The sequence below is a fragment of the Athene noctua genome, chromosome 14 (assembly GCF_965140245.1).
Source record: "Athene noctua chromosome 14, bAthNoc1.hap1.1, whole genome shotgun sequence".
Taxonomy (NCBI): domain Eukaryota; kingdom Metazoa; phylum Chordata; class Aves; order Strigiformes; family Strigidae; genus Athene; species Athene noctua.
The window spans coordinates 350,784-374,360 of record NC_134050.1 but is presented as its reverse complement, the minus strand read 5'-3'; the positions used below and the strand labels follow the sequence as shown (position 1 = coordinate 374,360).

Below are 23,577 nucleotides of genomic sequence, written 5' to 3'. Positions count from 1 at the left end.
CTCAGACCCAGGTCTCTTCACATTGTTTCATCTAGTCCTTCATCTTCAGAGTCATGAGTTCTACTTAGAAACTTGCCGGGGCTTCATCTTTCCAACATGCAGTACCATTTCTGAAGCTGTAGAGGACAGACTGCTGTGATACTGGCACACAGACTGTGGTCCTTCTATCGTAACAATCAGCGAGTACCTCACCTCACTCCCGCTCTTGTGAGAGGGAACCACAAGCATTACGCAGCAGCAGGAAGCAGATCAAAGTGGGACTTGCCATAGTACATTCCTGACTCAGTATTTTATTTCCACAACTATGGAGTTAAATAAGTGTTAGACAATATTAAACAAAACTTTAATATTCAACACTAGTAAGGACAACTAGAGCACAAATGAGAAACACTGTTTAAACTAAAATTAATGGAGAGACAAGCCAGTAATTAGAACAGTTCTGTTTTTTAGCAACATCTGTCATCCTAGGTCCAACATCAGTACAGGTCCTGACAGCCACATTCTGTTCATTCTGGAACTTAAAACTGAATAGTTACTCTTTGTCTGTTGGAATCTCAGACTGCAGTTTTCAGAATAGTATACTATAAGCACAAAATTATGTACAGAAACAATGAAGAACAACCTGAACACTTACACTAAACAATTATTTACAAGTACTTCAACATAAAAAAAAAAAACAAAAGCCTCAAGAACAGACAACTGAAGAGAATACCAACACTTAGAGAACCTTATTAGAAAGAATTACAAAACATAAACAGCCAAAACATTAAAAATTGCACTACACTAATACAGAGTCCAAATATTAAAATGGTGCATTATTTCACAATGCACTAGCTTTGAGAGAAATATGCTGCCTTCACTAAAATGCAGCTTAGATTTTTTTCACGTAATTGTTTTAACAAGAAGCCTATTAACACAATAATGATTGTTTTAATGCTACAGTTTACAGCAAGGACAACAAACTAAAAATAGCAGCAGTTCCACATGGCACTTAATTCCACAGGTTTCTAAGCTGTGGTTTATACAATGCCTACAAAGTGCTCCCAGTTGAATATACAAATAAAATTCACGATAAAAGTCTACCTGACATCAGGTACATTGAGTGTAGGTGGCCTTAAAGCCTGTCTTTCAAATTTTTTTCCCCTCTGCTCCAAAAAAATCAGTAACTATCAAAGCAAGGCCTCCTCCCTCCCTCTTAAAAATCATTAGGGGTATTACTTCTGATGACAATGCCGTAACACTACAAAGCAGCACACCACTATAGTGGTTAACCCTGGGAAGATGTAACATCTAACAGTGTTAACTGAAAGGCTTATGGATCCTCGAGAGACAAGTCAAATGGTTAATACAGCTCATCAGCTATATTGTACAAGTAAAAACCCAGAAGCAATTCCTGTAAAACTAGTGATGCTGATCAAAGACAGGACAGGAAACCAGGAATTGAGTGCTTCCTTCAATTCCTTAGTCTTCAGTCCAGCAGAGATGCTACAGCCATCCTCAGTAGTTCTTTTAGACTTCATAGTTAGTATATTGTAAGACTAACTGAGCGGTTCATTTTCTTTCCAATGAGTCGAGATGGTCTATTTTGTGTTGTAGATCTAGTTGTCATTCTGTCAGTGAACAGTGCTCGCTCCTCAGCTGCGGCCTTTGCCATCTGTGCCTTCTTCAGCTCTCTGCAAGACATTGACTCAGTCACACTTATGCAACAGTTATCAGTAAGGACTACAGGCATATCACAGCAAGAGCATGTCCAATTAATTACAGCAGTTCAGAACTCAGCATGACCTAAATAGGCAGCAAGTCTTAAGACCATTATCATTCATATTCACCTGTTTACAACCCAGACCACGGAAGTGGGATGTTCATTACTTGTCTAGATGTTCTTTCTTTTGAACAACAAGGGAAGAAAATGTCCAATCCACACAACTCACAACAGATTTTGAAATTTAGCCTTCTGTAAGTAGCTCAACACTTCAATTACCAGAACACAGTAGGATGCTGTTTACTTCCTAGTACAAGCCATATGATAAATCACTGAAGAACTAACTACTGAGGTTTGCCCAAATGAAACATTCGGCCATAACTGAACTGCCATGGAAGATTCAAACAGGAACATGCTTAGATGAACACAGATGAATATAACGGGTAACAGACAGCTCCAGAAGCATCCTTTTCCTTTTGCTGTCCTCACAGAAGAGGGGCTCCATTCCCCTGAGCATCTTTGTGGCCTCCTCTGGCCCCGCTCGAGCAGGTCCGTGTCCTTCTGCTGTTGGTGCCCCAGAGCTGGACATAAGACTCCGGGGGGGGTCTCATGAGAGTGGAGTACAAGGGCAGAATCCCCTCCCTCACCCTGCTGGCCACACTGCTCTTGATGCAGCCCAGGACACAGTTGGCTTTCTGGGCTGAGAGCGCTGGCTCATAGTTTTCCATCCACTGATACTCCCAAGCCCTTCTCTGCAGGACGGCTCTCCAGCCACTCACCGCCCAGACTCTATTTGTGCTTGGGATTGCCCCGACCCATGTGCAGGACCTTGCGCTTGGCCTTGTTGACCTTCATGATGCTTGCAGTGGCCCACCTCTCAAGCCTGTCCAGATCCCTCTGGATGGCACATCCCTTCCCTCCGGCCAGTCGACCGCACCAACAGCTTGGTGTTGCTGGCAACTTGCTGAGGGTGCACTCGATCCCACTGTTCATGTCACCAACAAAGATGTTAAACAGCACTGGCCTCAATACCAACCACCTAAGTTTTTTTGCCTTAAAAAAATCTGAGCCCAAAACTGCAAGGCTGAGTCACTGAAGGTAGCACAGGCCACTGTCCCCATGCAACATTCTGTCAACTATTCTGTTTCAGAGAATTACCAATAATCAGTCTGAGGACAAACTGAAATAATACTCAGGATAAAACTATGAAATAGTCTGACTGAAGAGCAAGGTTATCCCCACAGACCCCTTTCCTCTTTCCTTAAATGCTGACATATGGCTAAGTGTAAGGATTCCCCCCATACTCCTTCCTTTCTCCTACCCCTAACTATCTTTCAAAGAATCTTCTCTGCCCTAAGAACTAGTATTTGTAATCCTACTGCACATCTGGACTCCAAAGGAAGCTCAAATTTTACAAGCTTGCTGCATATTGGTGTAGGTGTAAAGTTACATGTTTTAGTTTAATAAGCTACTCCCATTTTTCCAAGCCAAAGTATTATTCTTTTACACTCATGCCCCATGTAATACTCCCCATATTATCACTGTATCAGTGCACTGTAAGAGAATGCAATCGATTTTTAGCCATCTTCTCTAAAGACTGAATGTCAGTCAGAACACACACACATTTGCACACCCACCCACCACACCACTACCAGGAAGTTAAGTTTTACAGTATATTTCCATTCTTCCCCTAGAAGTCTAATCTTCAATTCTTCCTTCCTCTGAAGAAGAGAGCACCACAGAAAAGCTGAGTTTCCTTATAGGGATTCCTTTCCCTGATAACTTACATAGACAAGTGGTATCTTAAATGGGTCAAATTCAGGAGCATTAAAGAACCAAATATAAGAACCAAAGAACCAAAATAAATCAAAAATACTGACCTGAATTATTTTATGGAATACTATACCACACATTAAAAATTACTGGGGATAACTGTTCTTATTAAATCAGTATTGGATATACAGTTATTTAATAAGGATGTACCCTACTTATTGCCAGGCCAGAAGTAGTCTTAAAAAAATATTAGCTTTGCCAACTTCCCCTTTCATATGATGAAAAAATATGTTGTCTTTATATAAGCAAGTTACCTCAGGAAATCTGTCCTTGAATAACCTGCACAAACTGTCAAATTATTCTTTATGCAGTCAGTTTAATTCATAAGAAGATTAAAAAGACAACCATCTAAAATGGCAACCCTGGGTACATTCAGACTGCAGCAATGGCAAGATAAGCAGATAGCAACAGAGAGAATCCAAATGCAAAGTTAACGTATTATTTAAAGACAAGCCAGTCAGAAAGTAATCGGTGTTCTACACTCCCTCATAAAAGCCTGACTATTATGCGTAACACATGCAACATTAACTGCAGTGAAAGATTCAGATGATTGCTTCTTAACTTACTGTTTCTCTGAAACTTAAGGAGAAATCAGACTTTCCTAAAGGGAATTTCTTCTTCAAAGCTTTAATTCAGAGTTGAGTGTTTGAACAAGGGGTAGGACAAGATGACCTCCTGATACAAATGGTCCTCTGGTAACCTAACAACACTGCTGTGTACAAGTCAAATTAGTCCAAAAACATTCCTGATGTGCCATCTCATTTAAGTTCAAAACAGCTCTTTTAAGTCACTTTTCCCAACGTGTTTCAATGTACAGGAAAACACAAACTCAAATAATATAGACGTAAATTACATGATATATGTCACAAAAGTCTGCATTACGCTTGAAACATTTTTTTAAAAACTGTAACGTTTTGTATGCCTTTAATACTAATAGGGCAACTGAGATTTCCTTTTAGAGCGTCCAAGAAGTTCCTTCTTGAGAAGGAGAAATTTCCTTTTAAAGTTACTAAACCCCCTTTGTACTCTCAGGTATGTACATGCATACAGATTTGTGGACCTCATGCAAAACCAAGGACGGTCCTGTTTTATCATCACTCTACTATCATATGGAAACCCTTCAGAAATTACGTTGTATTTAAGGACCCCAAGGAACTACTTACTTCTGCAAGAGTGAGTTTTTGAATTTTTCAGCATTCAGTTCTATCCGGAGCTGCTCTGCACTCTTTTTTGCAGCAGACAGAAGCACTGAATGCTTGACTAGTGCCACAGCTGAAGGCCTTTTCTCTGGATCAGGATTAATCATAACCTTTGAAAAAAGAAAATAAGGCATTCTAGTTAAGGCCCGTAAGACAGTAAATCACACTAATCGGTGAGCCACTAGTACAAAAGTTCTTACTTTTAGTAAGTCCAGTAATTCTTGAGAAAGCACTTGTGGTATTCTAGGTAGTTTTCCTTGTCGAATTTCATGCCATTGGTCCCCATTAGTTGGAAGTGGTTCAGCCCCAGCAGCACAGACAACAGTCAGAGCAAGAGCAAAAATATCTGCTTTTGGCAAATGAGTGTAGTTCTTGGGGGGAGGGGGGAAAAAAAAAAATTACTACACATACCATCCAGTGTAAGAAATCTAACAGCTAAACTATTCAGCACTAAACACATCCAAAATATTACATTGCCCTCTAAGTACTATCAGTGTTCAAGGGGATACCATTTAGTAAGTTTTTCCTTAAGCAAAAAAGCAGCAGACAGCAACTCACTACTCTAAAGTAAACAGCATACATACCTAACATCACTACTTTCCACAAACAGAACAGTTACCTCTTGTAGGACTTCATTTGCAAGAAAACGACTATCACCTTCCTCCACTTGTGGACTAGATACTCGAGTTACATGACCAAGGTCACCTGCAAAAAGAAAAGGAAGTTATTTTTCAGAAGACAAATAGACAATGCAACTCTTTTGAGAACCAATGTGCTGCTTCTCACCTATTTTAAATATGACTCTACCAGACAACCAGTCATCATCATCACCTTCTTCTGAAGTTGTACTTGGGACCGATGTCCTAGATATGAAAATATTACCTGAAAAAGAGCAGAATTGTTAAAAAAAAAACCAACCAGACATGTTTCTGTGCAATTCTACTTAATCTAGTTTCACTACAGTTTGCTTTAGACACAGAGAAGTTCTAGCTGTATACATACCCAGTTTGTAGAGCGAGAAACTACAACATACTCACTCTGGCCCCTCTGCTGGGAGGGAAGCCAAGTGTTACGCAAGTAGAGTCAATTACACAAAAAAGACCCAAGATAAACTCAACAACGGTTTAAGTTTGCTAGCCAGTTTTATAACTGACATCTTTGTACTGCTATTTAGAACTTCAGTGAAGAATTCGCAGTTAGTAAGGTGTGGCTAACTGCTCATTTTTCTACAGCAGATTAAATGAACTGAGGAAGTTGTCAATAGAGAGAGTAAAGCAGTTTACAAACTTACTAGGTTTGATATCCATGTGTACCAGTGACATTGAGTGAATGTACTTTAAGCCTCGAGCTACCTGAAGTAGCAAGTCCTTCAGTTCTGGTTCAGAAAAATAACGCATATTCCTGTAATTTTCACTTATGGCATCTGCTAAACTGCCGCCTAAAACAACATTAAAACAACTAATTATTTTTCATCAAACAGTTGACAAAGTAATGACACTTGCCTCCAAAAGTTAATACAACTGGCTTCTACAATTAACAGTGAATATATCACCAAGAACTTGCTGATGATATATAGGAAGTGTAAAATCTAGTACTGCATCTCCTTTTTATAGCCACATAATACAATAACATTATTTTTCTGCTGTAGCTGCCGCACAAATTAACAACATACCAACACAATGAAGACGACCACTCACTCTCTCTCTCTCTCTCTCCCCTAGATCTCTGGCAGGTTATCAACCATAGCAAAACCCTTCAGAAATCAGGCCCACCTCCCTTTTTAAAGGAAACTCCGGTAATTTTCTCTATTCCAGCTTGTACTATTGTACAGACAGAAAAAGTTTTGCTCCTCGCAATTGCCCTAATGTACTTCCTATATTCTTGAACACTTAAGACTTTGTCTGCTATTCTGTAGTTTTTGCTTCTGATATGCCTTTTCCAACAGAACGGAACATCAGACACATTTGAGATGACGATAGTATGAGCTATGTGTAGGGCAATCAATTCTTAACTAGTGCTAGGTATTTGTAGATACCTGTGTATCTTCAAAAATTAGGTTTTTTGAAAACAAGTTCAAAACAATAGATAAACTTTACTTACCATTGCAATATTCATTCTGTATAAGCATATGATCATCTTCTGCCCATGCAGAGTAGTATCTTACTACGTGAGAATGCTGTCCCAGAACTGCATGTGCATACACCTCTCTTAAAGCATTTTGCCTGTTATAATCACAGAAAAATAGCAGCACACAAGAATATTATGCGGTGAAATTAGTCCAATTTCAGCTTGATAGAAACACTTATCATAACATCATGTCCCTCTGCCAGCTCAGGTTTCTAATTAAAATCTTCATATTCAGCTCTGTGGCACCTCAAGATGGATTTGTATTTATACCCAAACAGCCAGAATAGTTTACATAATATTAAAAGACTAAGCATATGGAACATCAGAAAACAGGTTTTGTTGCAGATAATTCTTGAGGAGTTGCCGCTTCCATTACATACTTTTCAACCAGCAGCAAGCTTTGAGAAGCACCGCTGAAATTTTAGGAAAAAAACCCAATGACAATCACAGGCCAGGAGTAGGACTGAACTCAACATTCCTAACTTTTTCTATGTAAGTCTGAAATGTAATTTTGAGCAACTAAAATTTGTGGGGTCTTACATCGTAACTATTACAACAGTGGGAGAAAAAGTAATGAATCACAGGCTCATTCACAAATGCCAAAAAATATCCCCAAACTGACTTAACTAATCTGTATGTCATTCAAGTTGACAAAGATGAAGACCTAGATGGAAATACTGCTTTCCTTTCACATGTCAAAGGATCATCACTGCAGTTTATTCATATAGTCCCTCCTGACATTAATGCAAGTAAGCATTATTCTTACTTTCCAGATGAGAACAACCTGTTCTCACACAGAATACTGGATCAAACATCTGCAAGGAGAAAGGCCAAGTAGCCTTTCCTCTCCAGTACTACACAGTATTCAGGAAAAAACAAAAAAGTGAAGCGACTTCAAAATTGTACCTGTTTTAGATTTAATTCATGTATATTTATTATACTTTTATCTTAAATGCCTTCTTCTCTAGACACCAATACAAAGAGACATGGGAGGAAAAGACACCGAGAGGTGACCTAACTTCTAATATCAGGAAATACTCACTCATCCACTGAGCCAGCTAAGGGTTTCTTGGATCGCTTTATTGCATAAATACAGCCATCAAGCCTCTTCACACATTTAAACACAGAACCAAATTCACCAGATCCAATCTTCTCCAACTCATGAAATTCAGTTGCATAACGTGACTTCATATTACTTTCCGTTATCGTTATCCTCTGCAAACATTAGAAAGAAAAATACTTAGATCTGCAGATTCATAAACTGCCAAAGTTAGTATCAAGTTCTAAAACTTAATTACCTTAGCAGGTCTGATCGTTTCATCCTCAGGCTCTCCATCACTTGCTTCCATGTCCTCTCCACAAGAGCTGAAATTCACACCAGTTACTTTTGCATAAGTAATATGGCATAAGTAAACTTAAAACTGAAATCTAACAGCTGTTGATTTTTCTGAGATCCAATTCTCCCATTTTACCTAAGTTTAGCTAAACTAATTGGATACTAGACATCCGCAAAACACAAACTCACAAAATAAAATAAAGGGACCATGCTAATATCTGTCATTTCTTTCTTCCATGTTTCATACTAGTATTGAATGTGTTTTTCCTTCCTCATGAAAAGACTGTGTGTACAGCTCATTCAGTCACGTAAAAAGACTGCAGGACACAGCCTAGTCTACCCTCCCTATATACTAATCAGAGATCTAGTCCTAAACGGTTATTTCATAATATCATGCATCTCAAAACAGATGCTTTAAGAGCTATATTATGCATCACTAACAGATTTGCAAGGAAAAATACTTTTCACAAAAGCAATTTGCGACAAAACTTTTTCTAAAGAGAAGCTTAACGAAGGAAGGTACAAGTTACTCACTCATTCCAGTGCGTTCTCTTCCTCCTACGACACTTTCCTTCGGAGCTATGAAGGAACATGGAATCGGGAGTGAAGGGATTGATGTTCACATGAGGTGTTTGTCTAATATCTTCCTGTTTCTCCAATTTCCCAACATTCATAAATAGAGAGCCCCCTCGAAGTTTGACTGAGCTGGAGCCTATTCCTTGTGCTTTAGAAAGCAAACTCTGTATTTAATAAAAAAAAAATAATTATAGCCTCAATATTGCTTTACACATAAACAAATCAGGTCATGCTTGAAAGCCATCATTACAATATTGTCTAACCAAAGTTAGCATGAGTTGTTTAAATACCTGCATTGCCATCAGAAACTATTTGGCTTTACACTCCACACAAAAACAGTTAAAGGAAACACTGAATATTAACGTAATTTTTAAAAGATGGGAAAGATGATGAGAGTGGTGTTCTTCTGTCTTTAATTGTGTCATCACCTAAATTTCTCGGACATTTCTTTGTCCATGAAAGGAACGCAGATGAAACTCGTGGACATATCCTGAGTTATATTACCATGATTTTCACATACAAAATATGGACATTAGATCAGACATAGTAAATTACCTTTTGTGACTAAAGATTCACGTGGCAAGCTAAAAAAATTAAACCAATAAAAGATGCAGTACTGATGCACACCTCTTTATGAACCTGCAAAAAACTGCTTTAGAACTGACAGCACTGTTAGTTCAAAATCCAAAACAGATGTTTTGGGTGGTGATTTGTCAGACCAGGCATTTTCCAAGCACACGATGAAACCTCTCCCAGTTAGGTAGGGGAGTTTGCACCGGCATTTCCTACAACCTGGTGAGGATGCCAATCAGTGACCTACTGGACCACAAAGAGAAATACTGCCTTATCCTAGCAACACCTTTTCACAATACATTGAGATAACTGAAGCCCAAACCACTGCAGGGAAGAAGGCTCAGTACTTGGGAATCTCAACGCACTCCCCAAATCCGGACTAGATGAAGACCAAAGACCTTTAAATCACTGTGCATGTAAACACACATTTCTGTACTGCCACTGGATACCTTAAAACTAACCGATTCCTTCAGATTCCAAAAACAACCTCTCCAAGATAACCCACGTGGAATTCAGGCACCAAATTTAAGAATCCCACTGAACCACAGTGTTAAGACGTTGATTTCAGCACCACAAGACTTGCACTTCTAAAGCGTCTGCTCCTCACTCACTACAAGATCGTGACCAATTTTACTATTTCCAAACATGCTCCAGTGATTTCTACCAGTGAAACCTCATTTGAGATGGAAGCTGTTAGGATTAACAAGGTTGCCTTCCTCGCATCTTAAATCAGTTGTTTTCAGTCTATAGATCCCTGGGAGATTCTCCCAGGGGATTATCCATGCATTACTTCTAAAGGGCTATATAAAACGTAACGAAGAAAGCCAGCCTAGATTTAAATTCACTATACAGTGTTTTACGTGAGCGTCGAGTTCAAAAGTTGAAATGCCTTCCAAAAGTCTGTTATTACCTCAGTTAAGAGCTACCTACCCATGTAAACTTTAAAATCCACCAGCTAAACAGCATCGACTACTCAACCAGCCTTTTACATTTGTTGCAGGAGCGGGCCCTGGCCGTGCGCCGGCATCGGGCAGACAGACACCAGCTCGCTGACAGACCCGCTGGGGCAAGCTCCAATTCAAGCTTTAACTTTCTGGTTGTAAAAGTACAAATGCCACACAACACTAAAATACTTATTTTAAGAGTTTAATACTCTAGTTTCAGCTTATAAGAAAATATTGTCCACAGAATAGAGCAAAACCAAGGTACTTATATATTTATGTTTTAACTTTTGTATACGTTTTTATATAGACGTATATTTTATACACATCAGGGCGGGCAGTTCCACGCCCCCAGCCATCCTGCGGGACAAACCCCCGGCGGGGAGGCCGCGGTTCTGCTCTCGCTTCCCCGTCGGCAGAGCCGTACGGCGGCAGCGGAGCGCAGCGAGACGCCCGCCCCGGCCCGAGGGAGCCGCTCGGCGGGGCGGGGTGGCGCCTCCCCGGCCTTCCCCGCGGCGCCCGCCGCCGCCCCCCCCCGGCGGGCCCACCGTCGCGCGGAGCCGCAGCGTCGCCCCCCGCCGGTTACACAACCGCAACGGACGGGCCGGGGGCAGGTCCCGGCGCCGACGCCAGCGTGCCGCTGCGGGCAGGCGGGGTGGCGCAGGCGGCTCGCGGGGCGGGCGGCGGCCGCACCGGCACCGCCCGGCCCCGGGCCCCTGCCGCCCCCTATCCCCGTCCCAACCGCCGGGCGCGTCGCGGGTCCGCCCGCGCCCCCCCCCCCCCGCGCGCGCTCCCCCGGAGACGGGCCGGCCGCCGAGCACTGCCCGGCCCTGCAGCCCCCTCGGCCTGCGTCCCGGGCAGCGGGCCGCGCGGCGCAGCACAGCACTCCGGCGCCGGGCCGGGTGCCTCACCTTAGGCGTGTGCGGCGTGTCGAAGAGACGCAGCTTGCGGAAGGTCTTGTGGGGCGGGGTGCCGGGGTAGTCCGGGAGCGGCGAGCTGGGCTCCTCGCTCGGCGCCCGGTAACCGCTCGCCGCCGGGGGCGGCGGGGAGCGCCCGTAGTAGCGGCGGCCCTTGTGAGGGGGCGGCGGCGAGGGCGAGCCGGCCATGAAATAGGCTCCGGGCGACTTCACTGGAGAGGAGCCGAACCCCTCCTCCTCCCACGAGTCCCCCTCGACCGGCAGCGGCGCCGCCGCGGACTCCATCATCTCCTCCTCCTCCTCCTCCTCCTCCAGCAGGGGCGGATCGCCCCGCGCCGGGGTGCGAGCCGCCGAGAGCGGCGAGTCCGCCTCTTGGAAGGCCGAGTCCTCGCCGGTGCTGTTACCGCTACTGCCGCCTTCCTCTTCCTCGTCCTCCTCCTCCTCCTCGCAGTCGCTGTGGCCGCTCAGGAACAGCAGCTTCTGCCGGATCGGGGCGGCCGCCCGCCGGGCCGAGGCCCGCCGCGGCGGCGCCGCCTGCTGCAAGCTCAGGAAGCTCATGGCGGCTCGCTGCTCGCCCCGCTGCCGGCCGCGCTGCGCTGCGCTGCGCCCCTGGGTGCGGCAGCAGCTACGCTGCCGCGGGCACGGCTCGCCTCGCGCTGTTCGGACTCCGCGGCTTTCCCGCGACCGTTAGTCACGTGGCGCGCACGCCAGCCAATCACGCCCGCCCCCTCGGTTTGAAAACACGGCTGGCGGGGGCGGACCCTCACGCGGCCGCGTCACGGGGCGCTTTGGCGCGAACGCCGCGAGCGGAGGGGGCGGGGCGGGGCGGGGCTCGGCCCCCGAAACCAGCCCTGAGGCGGCCGCACGGACGTGTCCGCCCGCTGGGGCGCGGGACAGGCGCCATCTTAGCCCCGGGGCGCGGCCCCGCCCGGCGGCGGCGGGGGCCGGGCCGAGCCGAGCCGGGGCCGCCCGAGGAGCGGGCGTTGTACGGGCGGGGACCCCGCGCTGCCCTTACGAGGATGCGGCTCCTCGGTTCACGGCTCCCGTTCAGCTGGTGGAGGAGCGCGCAAAGATCTACGCTCCATGTGCCCGAGAACAATCACTTCTAGGCCACCTAAAGACGGCCTGGTTTAGCTAAACCAAAAAACCAACACATTCCAAATTATTCACGCGATTTTAAACGCGGTTAGGAACACAAGAGCCTCAAATATGGCACCCCATGCTCTGAACAGGAACTCCCACAAGATACTTTTAAACAAAGTCTCAGCACAACAAATGCGATTTGCAGCAAATGACATCAGACAGGCCATTTCCCTAGAGGTGCCACATCTTTGTCTTGCAACTTCCATTTTTCATCTTGTATCACCCTGGTTAAACATAACACAACAAACCTGCCAGTCTCTAGCCTGTGCCAAAACGTCTTACAAGGAGCCCCTTGGGTGAAGAGGGTTTTACCCCCTCAAAAAAAAAAGATTTTTCCAGCCACAGGAGACACAAACCACCTGATGAAAGCTAGGTGCGTATCCCTGTTGTGTTTCTCCCTGCTTCCCCCAGGGTCTCTGGGCAGGCACGCCATCCCCTGGACGTGCAGGCAGCACCAGGGGTTGGATTTCCTGAGAGCTGGGAGCACGGGATGTTCAGACCCTGCACACAGACTCTCCTCTGCCAGCCTGCACCCTGGCCAGGCTCCTCCCCAAAGCCTACCACCTCCTCACCTGAGGACAAAAACCTCATCTGCTGTGCACAGGGGACATGCTTACAGAGAGCAGCACTGGGAGTCTGAAAGCTTCAAAGATAACTAAATACCTAAGGCCCAGTCAATAGAAAATAGAAGTTTGTACTTAACCCCATTTCTCGTTTGCTGATCTCCTGCCTCTGGGCCGCTGCTCCCTGATGTCTTTGGGGGAAGCCTCAGAAGCGCCTTTGGACAAGCTCCTGCAGCCACAGCTGGGGCACAGACGTTCCCGCTGCTGAAGGGCAGGTTGTGGTCAACAGTGGGGCTTGGAGGCCCTTCTCTGCTGTCTTCCTGAAACAGGACACCTGTATCTCCAACAGGTAATTATTTTTAAATAGATTTCCTAATGAGGCCCAAACCAAAAATAACATGTTACTTTCTTACTCCCCTTTTCACATGGGTGCTGTTCACACAACTGCCACTTCTCAAGCCTGTGTGCTTTTGGGATGTAAGAAACACCACAGGGATGCTTGTGTCCCATACTCTACTTCTGCTAGCAATTCCTACTCTTTTGATCTCTCCTGCCTGAAAATACCCATTTATTTGTGGAGAGCTGCCACGCAAGGGCAGCACAGCTGTCCCCAACAGCTTTTGCCAGTAACCTGCAGGGATTGAACCAGTAGAACATGGGGACGACTGCCTGTGCCACCAGCACTGTACAAACATAAGAGCATTTTAAATTAATTTGGCTAAGTGGACTGGCCATCAGTATAACTGTACTCACACACACTCCTCGTGCCTGCATGGTGAAATGGTTTTGCTCCGAGCTCCATCACTTTGAGACACATGGGTCACTACCCTTTTATTTCGTAAGGCCTACATGGAAACATTTCTGATTAAATTCACATCTCTCTTTTTTCTCACACTGTCAGTAGCATGAAAACTTAAGACAGGTTTTGCTTTCAGGACAAACAGTTGTGAGCCACAAGAACACAACTGTTTAGATTATGCAAACCTCCTGAAAACTAGTTTCAGAAAACTGAAAGTAGCCCACATAACCTATGGAAATGGGATTGGGCAGCATTTACAGAGATACAGCTACACCAAGTCAAGTGCTGTAAACACATTTGGTGTGCAGTAATTTAGAATCACAATAATGTCCTCTTAAAAATACTAATTTTTTTAAACTGAAATGCACTGTATAGCAAATACTAACTGAAGCATTCAAGTTTTAGAACAGATGATGTAAAAGAAGGCTATTAAAAAAATACAACCTCCATCTCTTTCTCAGTTAATAACCACAAGGGAGATGCAAAGCAATTCCTAGTGACTCAAAACGTCCCAGTCACTAGCTGTGGCTTGCTTCAGTCATATATGAAGTTTTATTTTATTTAAAAAAAGATTAAAGAATTTAAACTTTCAGTAAATCCCTCCCCCTGAAACACCAAAGCTGCAGTTTCCTTCACAAATTCAGCCTAAATATAACTGGTGCTGCATTGTTTTCTGGAGTCTACAGACAGGTATTTAGTGAGGGTAAGTGGCAAACTGAAATTCAGAAGCTTTTCTGTATAGACTTTAACTAACGATTTGTTAATCACTGGAACAGCAAGTAGGACAAAATCAAATGCAACAATTCAGAGTTTGTACATAGAAGGAGGCATTTCTGAAGACAGGTACAAGAGGAAAGGAAAAAAAGGAATAGAGAAAGAAAGAAAGAAAGAAAGAAAGAGCAGTAACAATTGTTTAAAAGAAAGTTTATTTCCAAACAGAGAAAATAAAGGGAAGTACTGGAAAATATGTAACTATAACGAAATGTGTAGTTGCTATATAAGGACCGCACTCATAAGCTCTACATATGTGCTGTTGTGAATTTGCATCAGTTTTTCTTTTGCTGTAATTTGATGGGACCATAAATGTTGTGTTGAAGATGATTCTCGCACAGAGTGTGTCGACTGTGCTATCCTGTCCACCACGACACCGCTATAACTAGCGTTAGGAGGCCTGTACACAGTCTAACTAAAAAGCACCGCAGAGCCAACTCCCTCAGACATCATCACAGGAGGAAAAGAGGTGAGCAGGAAAAGCTCTGCGGGTTTCCATTCCACCATACTCTCCAAGCCAAATTCATCCCAAAATGAATCTGAAGCTGATTAAATTGCATCTTTGAGCCTCTGTAGATCTTGCAAACTAAAGCTCTGATCCTCCAAATAAAGGTAACAGCATATAGCCTCATGTCCAGGCAGTGCTGGACTGATTTTCCTACAAATGTGAGTGGTTTAAGGGTTTTCAGGATATATTTGCAAAATTGGCTTCTGCTTCTTTTTTTAATACTTGCTTTTAAATTAAAAAATAAGTATATCAGTCTGGTGCACTGAAGATTGTGCTACCAGAAATACTTATCTGGAGCAGCACATACTCACTGACAAACAGCTGCTTTTAACTAGTTTTCAAGATCAAGGAAAACCGTTGTTGCCTCTTTTGTGGGTAGGGGAACACAAATAATAATGAATGGGAAAGAAATGGAACAATGGCCAATTTGTCTGCCAGAGGAAACTGCCACAGAAGTGGGTACACTGCCATCTTGTCTGGATTTCCTGCTCTTACAAGTTCATCTGCAGTCCCCCAAAACCACTTTGATTAAATTAGAAGAGTTCTGCCAAGAGCTGGATGAAATCAGTTCTACATCAGCCAGCATAGTTGTGAAACTATTATGAGTTCATCTTGTGAGAAGGGTAAATGGAGTGAAAAAGCAGAAGAGGAGGAAGGTCAAGTTGCTTATATGTGAAACAGAAACACTACAGCCACCTGTGCCAAGGCTGTTGCTGGAGAATGGAGAGCAGGGACAGATCTGTGTTGGTTTTGGCTTTTCACGTGTTTCAGCAGCTACCTATGGACCAGTGTGCTTGTTACTGGTGCCAGTGACGGTGTTCCAGAGTTCACACAACACCTGGCACGTGCAGGGCTAACGGGTCACTGTGGTAGTGTGCCAACAGGGAGGTGTTGTCTCTGTGCCACTGACAGCTTAAAGGTGAACAGTTTAAAGATTATTTTATCTGAGCTTGTGCTGCTAACAGCTGCTGTTAAGCTGGCAACCTCTTTTTCTTCATTACAAGGTCCAGAGTTGAATGGGTTCTCCATCAAAGCTGGACTTTGTGTCCAAAGTCTGTAGTTGATGCCTCCAGTCGTTTTACTCTTTTTAGCCTATAGTCTACATGCAGACAGAGCATTTCTCAAGGATGTATTTACCCAGGAAGTGTAAATATTAACAGCCAGAGAACAAGGTGGAAAACAGAATGGGGAATCTGACAGCACCTAGGATGCCTCCCATGGTAAAGACAGAATTCTGGGCCCAAAATCTGTGAATATAAGGGAAGATCTGAAAATAACTCAGAAATAAGTCATAATATGCAAGGTACATTAAAAAAGCACAGGTTTTGGCAGGCAGTCACATTCAATTCAGTATTCATCTGTGACTATGACTATGAGAGCTCGTACTCTTAACAGTTTTCAGTGACTCTATCTTTGCCTATATGTCTGCATCTTAACAGTTGAAATCTCTGCTTACGAAGAAAATGGCAAAAAAATCTGTTCCTGACAGTTGTATTCAGATCAGAAATTTCCTGCAAAACATCCTAAAAGTTGAAGAGACAGAACAATTGCCATGACTGAAAACAGGTACAATTAGAATGCCCCATTCGTGTGCTGAAGTGAAGTTAAAATGATCAGAATAAAAGTCAAGATTTTGTATCTGCAATTGAAAACCTCAAAATGTCTAACACACAGAAACTACTCAGTCACTACAAATTTACCAGTATCACTAACATTTTTCATTTTTGTCCTTCACGGAGCAAGCAAAACCATAAAAGAGGTACTCAGCCTTTTTTCAAATTTACTACTATTCATTTTAATAATCTCTTATGCATATCACATTTAAGGTAAGACATTTTGCAAACATTTTTTAAAGATGCAGGTAAAAAAGATAAAAGTGTAGTAAGAGTTTCAAGAAGCTCAGCCACCTTCTTCCCACTAATACCATCCTCAGGAACCTACATACATTCAAAATCTGTCTCTTACTCTCTTGAATATATCTGTTGAAAAACAAAAAGCAGCTAATCCTATCTGTCCCACAAACCATTCTTGTACTTTCTGATTTTTCAGTCATTACAACCTATATTCAAATTTGAATTAGTTCTACACCAAAGCAAAAAGCTCACTGGAGATGCAGCTTTGGAACACTGTAATTTCTCCAGGAGCTTTCTACAGCCATGTGGTAGTTTGTTATGCAAGCAGACCTGCCTCACTACGATACCTGCTCAGAAGCCTCTCAGCCAAATACTACAGAATCAAGCAGTAACATGGTAGAGTCTAAAACTCCTCAGAAAAATAAGTAAAATACAGCAGCCAGTCAACCTCAACGCTGGTGAGGGATTTAAACAAAGGAAAGGTTAAAATGCTGAGGTTTTGACAGTAACATAAGATGTGCTTTTTTTGTTACAGAAAAAATTCCACACAATCACTTGTGCCCTGAAAGTTTAAATGTTTGGCCATTCCTTTGGGTAAAATGATTCAAATAATCTAAACAGAACAAAAATAATCCCTATAAAATCTCTTACTGCTTCAGAACCTGAGATGGATGGCATTTAAGGGGGTCACATTCCCATCAGAGAAACACAGGCTGTGTAGGACAAAATGCTTGCTTGTTGATACAAGTTCGTATGTTTATTGGGATAATTAAAGTCTGCTTTGAATATAACCCTCAGTTGAAAAAGTTTGGTATCACATTCCTGATAAGGTTAGGTGTCAGCCACTTACTGCTAATGGTGATGGTCTAATTAGACTGTTAGATTTTCCTTTGGCCAAGCGAACTTTACTAGCAGAACGAAAATTAGCATCAAAGTAATGTCAAACTGCTGGCAACACCTAAGCTACATTTTAAAACACGCATAACAAGAAAAAATGCTTGTTTCTATGCCTTATTTATAGTTTATGACAAAAGAACTAAAAGTGGCTCTTGATTTTCTGGTCTCTTTTCAGAGGGGTCCAAGCTTTGGAAGATTTTATCAACAGAGCAAAAAACACTTTTGGGGGTCTGGAGTTCAAATATATACTGCTTTGCAAAAAAAGAAAGAGTACCCTTACTATCAACAACCAGCTGAAGTTTGAATTTATGTATCTGCAAAGACAAGGCATATGTTAATTTTTATCTTTTTCATAACAAAAATGATGCAGGCCGAATGAACATATTTTTAAAGTTCCAAACAACTGTGAAGTAATAGCTGAACAGGACACAAGTTACCCTTCATTTCCAGTCTCTTGAATACCTTACTGCTTAAGAAAATCAGTTTGCTTCCCACCCAACTATTAATAAAATTCCATCTGTGCTATATTTGAAAATTACACAGAAAATTTTCCAGAACATTTATTGTTTCCATTCAATGACAAACTAAGTGTGACTGGAATAGGTTTGTTATAGGGCATTTCTACATCTTAGTAAGCAGAAGCTATGGTCAACCTAAGGTGTGCAATCTGACTAACCTCAACTGCTGTAGTGCTGAAGTTGCCAGATTCAGAAACACTCTTGATCATATCCTAACTCCATACCATCTTTTCCTGGTGGCTAAATACGGATTAAGTAGCATCCTGTCCCTGGGGAAGGCTCCCTGACTGCACTCTGAGAAGTAGACAGCATGCAGAGTGATTTTTCCATGTTTTAGTACAGCATAATCATCAGAGAAAACAAAGCATCCAGTTAAAAGAATTACTCCCGGCAATATTTGAGAGTTAGGAGCTAGGGTAAAGTTTAGGAAGAACTGCCTTCCAAGCTCAGACATCTTGTTTATTTGGACTATCAGCTCTGTCCTTCTCTTGTGTGGGAAGCAGACACTACATGCCTTTTCTCCCATACTGCCTGAAAATCTGGTATCCGTCAGTTGATGGGTTGCTGAGATTAATTATACTGTCAGGGATTATGGCTGTTTACAATTTTGTTGTCAGGTTTCAGGATTTACTCTTATAAAAACACTCTTCCAGAGTCAGCCAATTCATGTGTACTTTGGCATTAGCTCTTTAGGTTAAAAACTGTCCTATTGTTATGCATAGTGTGTCTGTCGCAATAGGTCATCAGCCTGGAGCACCGAAAATAATTGCCTCTCTCTTTTCACTATCAGGAGAGGCGCTGAACTACAGTAAAGAAAAGCAAAGCACACAGTGGTGAAAACCTGTAGAAACGTTTAAAAGGGAAAAGTTGACTTCAAAGTCTAGAGAGCTTTTGGTTTTATTCCTTTAAGGAAGCTGGTGTAGGCCTGGAATTCTAACCTGAAAGAAAAAATGACTGGGAATGCTGAAAATGTGTGAGTCAATTTATAAGAGGAAGTGATATACTGAATTGCTTTACTTTATAGGATTTCTCTTTTACAAATTACTTTCTTCTAATGTGCCAAAGCATTCCCTTTGAGACAGAACTTTCAAAAAGAGGAGTAAAATCTACGGGGAAAGGATAGAGATTTCTACTGCCAAACACCCAATCCTTTCTGTCATATTCTGTTTCTTCCTCCTGAAATACTCTTCACCAATATTCTATCTAACCTGATTTTTTCATGTCTAATCTCCACTACAGGTCCTGCCGACATCAACACACAGCATCAGTTTACAGCTTCTTCCACTCTGGTCCGAGTGGAAGGAGGACAGAAAAAATCACACAGGTCTCTCCACTGAAAGCAAGTCTAGTACGAATACATCCCTCACAGCTAAGCCGCATGTAATCACCTCAGCTTGTCCTCAAACACTAAGCACTCTAAGTCAGTCTGGCTTATTTATTCAGCAAGTATGTTTTCCTTTATAGGGGTAGCTATCATAGCACAACGTGGAAGCACAACCTCTGACTTTGGAGTTTTGCAAGCATAACTGGTAAAATACCAGTAAGAAAATAATTTAAAAAATACTGCCGCTTTTCCTGACTGAGCTAGTTCTGAATGCCTTGCAGCAAACCTACTAATATGAAAGAGGAAAGAATACTCAAATTTGTACAGTGGACAGAAAATGTCCTGGGAAACGAGAAGTTAGAACTGAAGTTATTTCTTTGCTAAGTCAAAACCACCGTTCCAGACACCGTTTCCAGAAACTATTAGCAATGAAATTTAAGAAAAAAGCCCTTAAACGTTCATGTCAAATGATACATCTTTAATTTCTAAAAGGTGATAAGTATTAAGAAACTGATCTAGTTGACAGGCAATTAATCCTCCTTGCATAGTACATTTATCTCCATCGGATACCAAGAATTACAACACTTCAGGAAAACTGGCACCTAAGTGAGCAAGCAGCCTCAATCCTATACAAAAGTTACAATCTGTGTTTCCAAGGTTTACTCTGTAATGCATCCAGAGAACAGTCTTTGCTTTGTCCACACCTATCCCACAATACTGTATTCTTTCACTGGACTTTTCAGTTGGCCATCTGTATGAAAAATATAAAAGGCTGCAACCCACACTGATACAGTAATTCACAATAAATTAGCTTCTTTCTATTCAAACTTGGCCTTTCTGAGGTCAAATACCTCATGGTACATAGTTAGGAACTTTATTTTTTTAAGGAAAACGTGTACCTCACAAACTTATAAAATGATTACTTGATTAACACTTTATCCAGAAGATGTTTAATCCTTCCCTTGAGAAGGTAATAGGTGAAGCTTCAGGTTCAGAAGTGCTTTGACTTGCTTAATAAGCTTACTAACAAGACAAGAATAAAGACACTTTTTCATATAAAAAAAAAAAGTTGCATTTTACTGTGTTAGACATATCTACAACGGATTTTCTTCCTTTACCAAATAATAGGTGAAGAGGAGCATTGTACTTACGTCAACATTAATTAATCCCTTTTTTCTAGTAGCCTGTGTCCTGATTTTCAAAAGCACTGATTATCAGCATATCCTAGGTACCGAATGGTAGCAGCAGGCACTCAGAACTGTTGAAAATAGACTATTAGCACTTGTACTTACGCTGCAAATGCAGATTTGAAAATATTCCTCTTGAAAACAAGTAGTTTATTTTTTAGTCATAATTGGTTGACTTATTACTATTTTAATCATTCTTGTAGTGTTTTAGAATGTTTAAAGTAACTATTAACACTAATTACTTAATACACTATAGTGGATTATGATCAAAATTAATGTCAAAAATTTAAGTTTATGATAAATAAACTTTGGAAAAAATTATACAAGGCCATAAATAAATAATTTGAACTTCAGTCTCCTTAAAAAGTAAAACAGTACGTCACACAACAATATCATCCTATCTAGACAATACAATCTTGCTATATTTTATTGCATAATAATTTGAGAGTAACATCTTAAGTAAAACATGTAAAGAAACAAAATCATTAGATTTACTTCCTTTAATATTGAACAACCAAAGTTTCTTCTTTGTACATAATCCAACTTAAAGATAATATGGTTAGCACTTCCAGCATTAACAGCCTGTATTTACAATGAATGAGATGGGGTGGATAATCTAAAGAGTACTCAAAAGCAAATCAAAATTCGAAGATTTACAGTAGGCTCAAAATCCAAGACTCTTCCATTTATGGAATGCAATTTAAAAGGATGTCATCCTTATTACTTGTAAGGGTTCCTGAAATGATTATACTTAATGATATTTTTAACATTTGAAATCTTCTGTAATGACTTCATTATTTGTACATGACATTAAAAATGAATTCCAATGCTTCTATTTAACTTTTCACTTGCTTGTAGACCGGTCTGAAATCTGATGAAAGGATAACAAGGAAATTTACTATATAATCCTAATTCCATATTCCTGAATATACAACTGTTGGAAGTAGATGATGTCAGTCCATTCCAAGGGTTATGTACACAAAACTTACAAAATGTTCTTTGCTCTTGCATAAAATGTGTACACAGTATCAGTGAGCGGAGAACTTCAAAGTTTTTATGGGTTGCTGCTGGCATGGACCTTTGTTGATTGAAAATAAAATACCTTTCACTCTATTGTTCTGGTAGCAGTTTTAGAAGTTAATCATCAATCCCTGGTGTTTCACCCTGTTGTATTCTGGAGGCTATTCTAATGGCTTCTTCCAGAGACTGCTGCTCTCCAAGCTGAAACAAATGCATTTAAATACAAATAAATCCAAAATGTTACATATGGATATAAATGTGTAAAAAACAGAAACAAAAAGATGAAACCAAAGATCTGGAAACAGATCAATACTTTAGTGCGAATAAGTGTGATCAGTAATGTCACACCTCTCCTGGGTAACATATACTAGCACCTATCTAATCAGCATGACAATTAAGATAGCTTCTGATAGCAGATTAAACTGAGTTTCTATGTATCTACCGAATACATTTTCTTCAAAGAACTGCATGGTAAACACATTTCATGACACACAAAGTAGATGATATTTCAACTTGGCAGACATAACAAAGCTAAGATAAAGCTTTCAAAAGCCATGGTGGCTGTTGAATTACAGTTTAACACTGGTAAAGCAAACAGATATCTTCATTTTTCTTAACTCTCTTGCAGAAAGTCAGCTCTTTGGAACACCATATGACAATGTATATAAAAAGTGTCTACTTATTGCAGAATCCTGACTATATAAAAAAGCAGTCACGATGACACTGTTCGATTCTACAGTAGTTCAGAGAGGAAATTATCTTGTAGTTGCAAGTACAAAGCCATCAATGTATCTGGCACTGTCAGAAGCAACATCAACCGACTCTGAATAAAGACAATTGGTCACAATTTTGGGAAAGACTCCATGGAGTTTTATAACATATACACCATGAACATACATCCAGTGATGGGGACACTGAAGATAACCTCAACCTAACAAAAACATAAAGCTGGCCATTACCTATTGGCTCGGAAGAAAGATGTATGAAAGTGTGAAAAGTAAAATCAGATTATTTGACAAATGGGTAGACCTAGTCGGACAGTTCTAAAAATCACTTGTAACTTGTTTTTACAGTCACTGGATATCACATTCCGGAGCCACTCAAATCCAGAAGAGCTCTGTTACCACCTCCTTAGGACTTCAATCTATCAGGCTACCGGCTTTAACAGTATTTAGAAACCAAATGGATTCATTTGCTAGTATCAAAGTAGAAAAGAGAAACAATCAAGAACTCAGGAATAATCAACAATAATTTAACTTTGATTTCTCTCTCTTCTGTTTGTATTGTATATTTTAAGTTTAATTAAGATACTTCACCAAAAGCTTCAACGCTGGTAACAAGAGAGGGACATGTGCAGTGTGCCTATGTTTTCCTTTAATTCAAAGAACACAATGCTGAGGGGGCAAGTTACTTTTTCTTCCTTCCTCTCATGCAGATAATTGGCTTCTGATATGCTTTCTCTTACATGCAGTTTTGATTACTGTCAACTTAGCTCAAAAGACAAGAATTCAGAATTAAGAGTTTCTTGACTGACAATCAGCATCTGACCTGCTATTTTCCATTTAACAAAGGAGAAAATAACAATCTCTCATTTCTGCTTGAAGATATTAACACAATTCCTTTCAATCTTATCTCTTAAGAGAGTACCATGCATACCTACACTTAAGACTGCAGCATTAATCCTGAGACTCAAATGCTCAAAGGTTTTGATCTCATAGTAGTTTCAGCAAATATGAACAGTTTGAAGGAACCAGATTTAAACTGCTGTTACATGCAAAGTATATTTTACC

At 41.4% G+C, this 23,577-nt stretch overlaps 2 protein-coding genes across 3 annotated transcripts in view; both read right to left on the bottom strand.

Moving 5' to 3' along the window:
* Positions 1-280: 280 nt before the first annotated feature.
* On the bottom strand, positions 281-11,905 carry WEE1 (WEE1 G2 checkpoint kinase). Its single transcript, XM_074917951.1, has 11 exons — positions 11,199-11,905; positions 8,732-8,937; positions 8,160-8,226; positions 7,904-8,076; positions 6,835-6,956; positions 6,026-6,172; positions 5,521-5,616; positions 5,354-5,439; positions 4,935-5,105; positions 4,699-4,844; positions 281-1,673 (listed from the first exon to the last, which is right to left on the bottom strand). Exons 1-11 carry the CDS (start codon positions 11,760-11,762, stop codon positions 1,523-1,525), a joined length of 1,929 nt encoding a protein of 642 aa, XP_074774052.1. The 5' UTR covers positions 11,763-11,905; the 3' UTR covers positions 281-1,522.
* A 4,861-nt stretch (positions 11,906-16,766) lies between these two features.
* The window catches only part of ZNF143 (zinc finger protein 143), a 43,365-nt gene continuing 36,554 nt past the window's right edge, over positions 16,767-23,577 (bottom strand). For both annotated transcript variants that reach the window (XM_074918094.1, XM_074918093.1), the window contains one exon: positions 16,767-21,988. In XM_074918094.1, the coding sequence (XP_074774195.1) occupies positions 21,905-21,988 (84 nt within the window). In that variant the 3' untranslated portion in view covers positions 16,767-21,904. The remainder of the gene's footprint in view (positions 21,989-23,577) is intronic.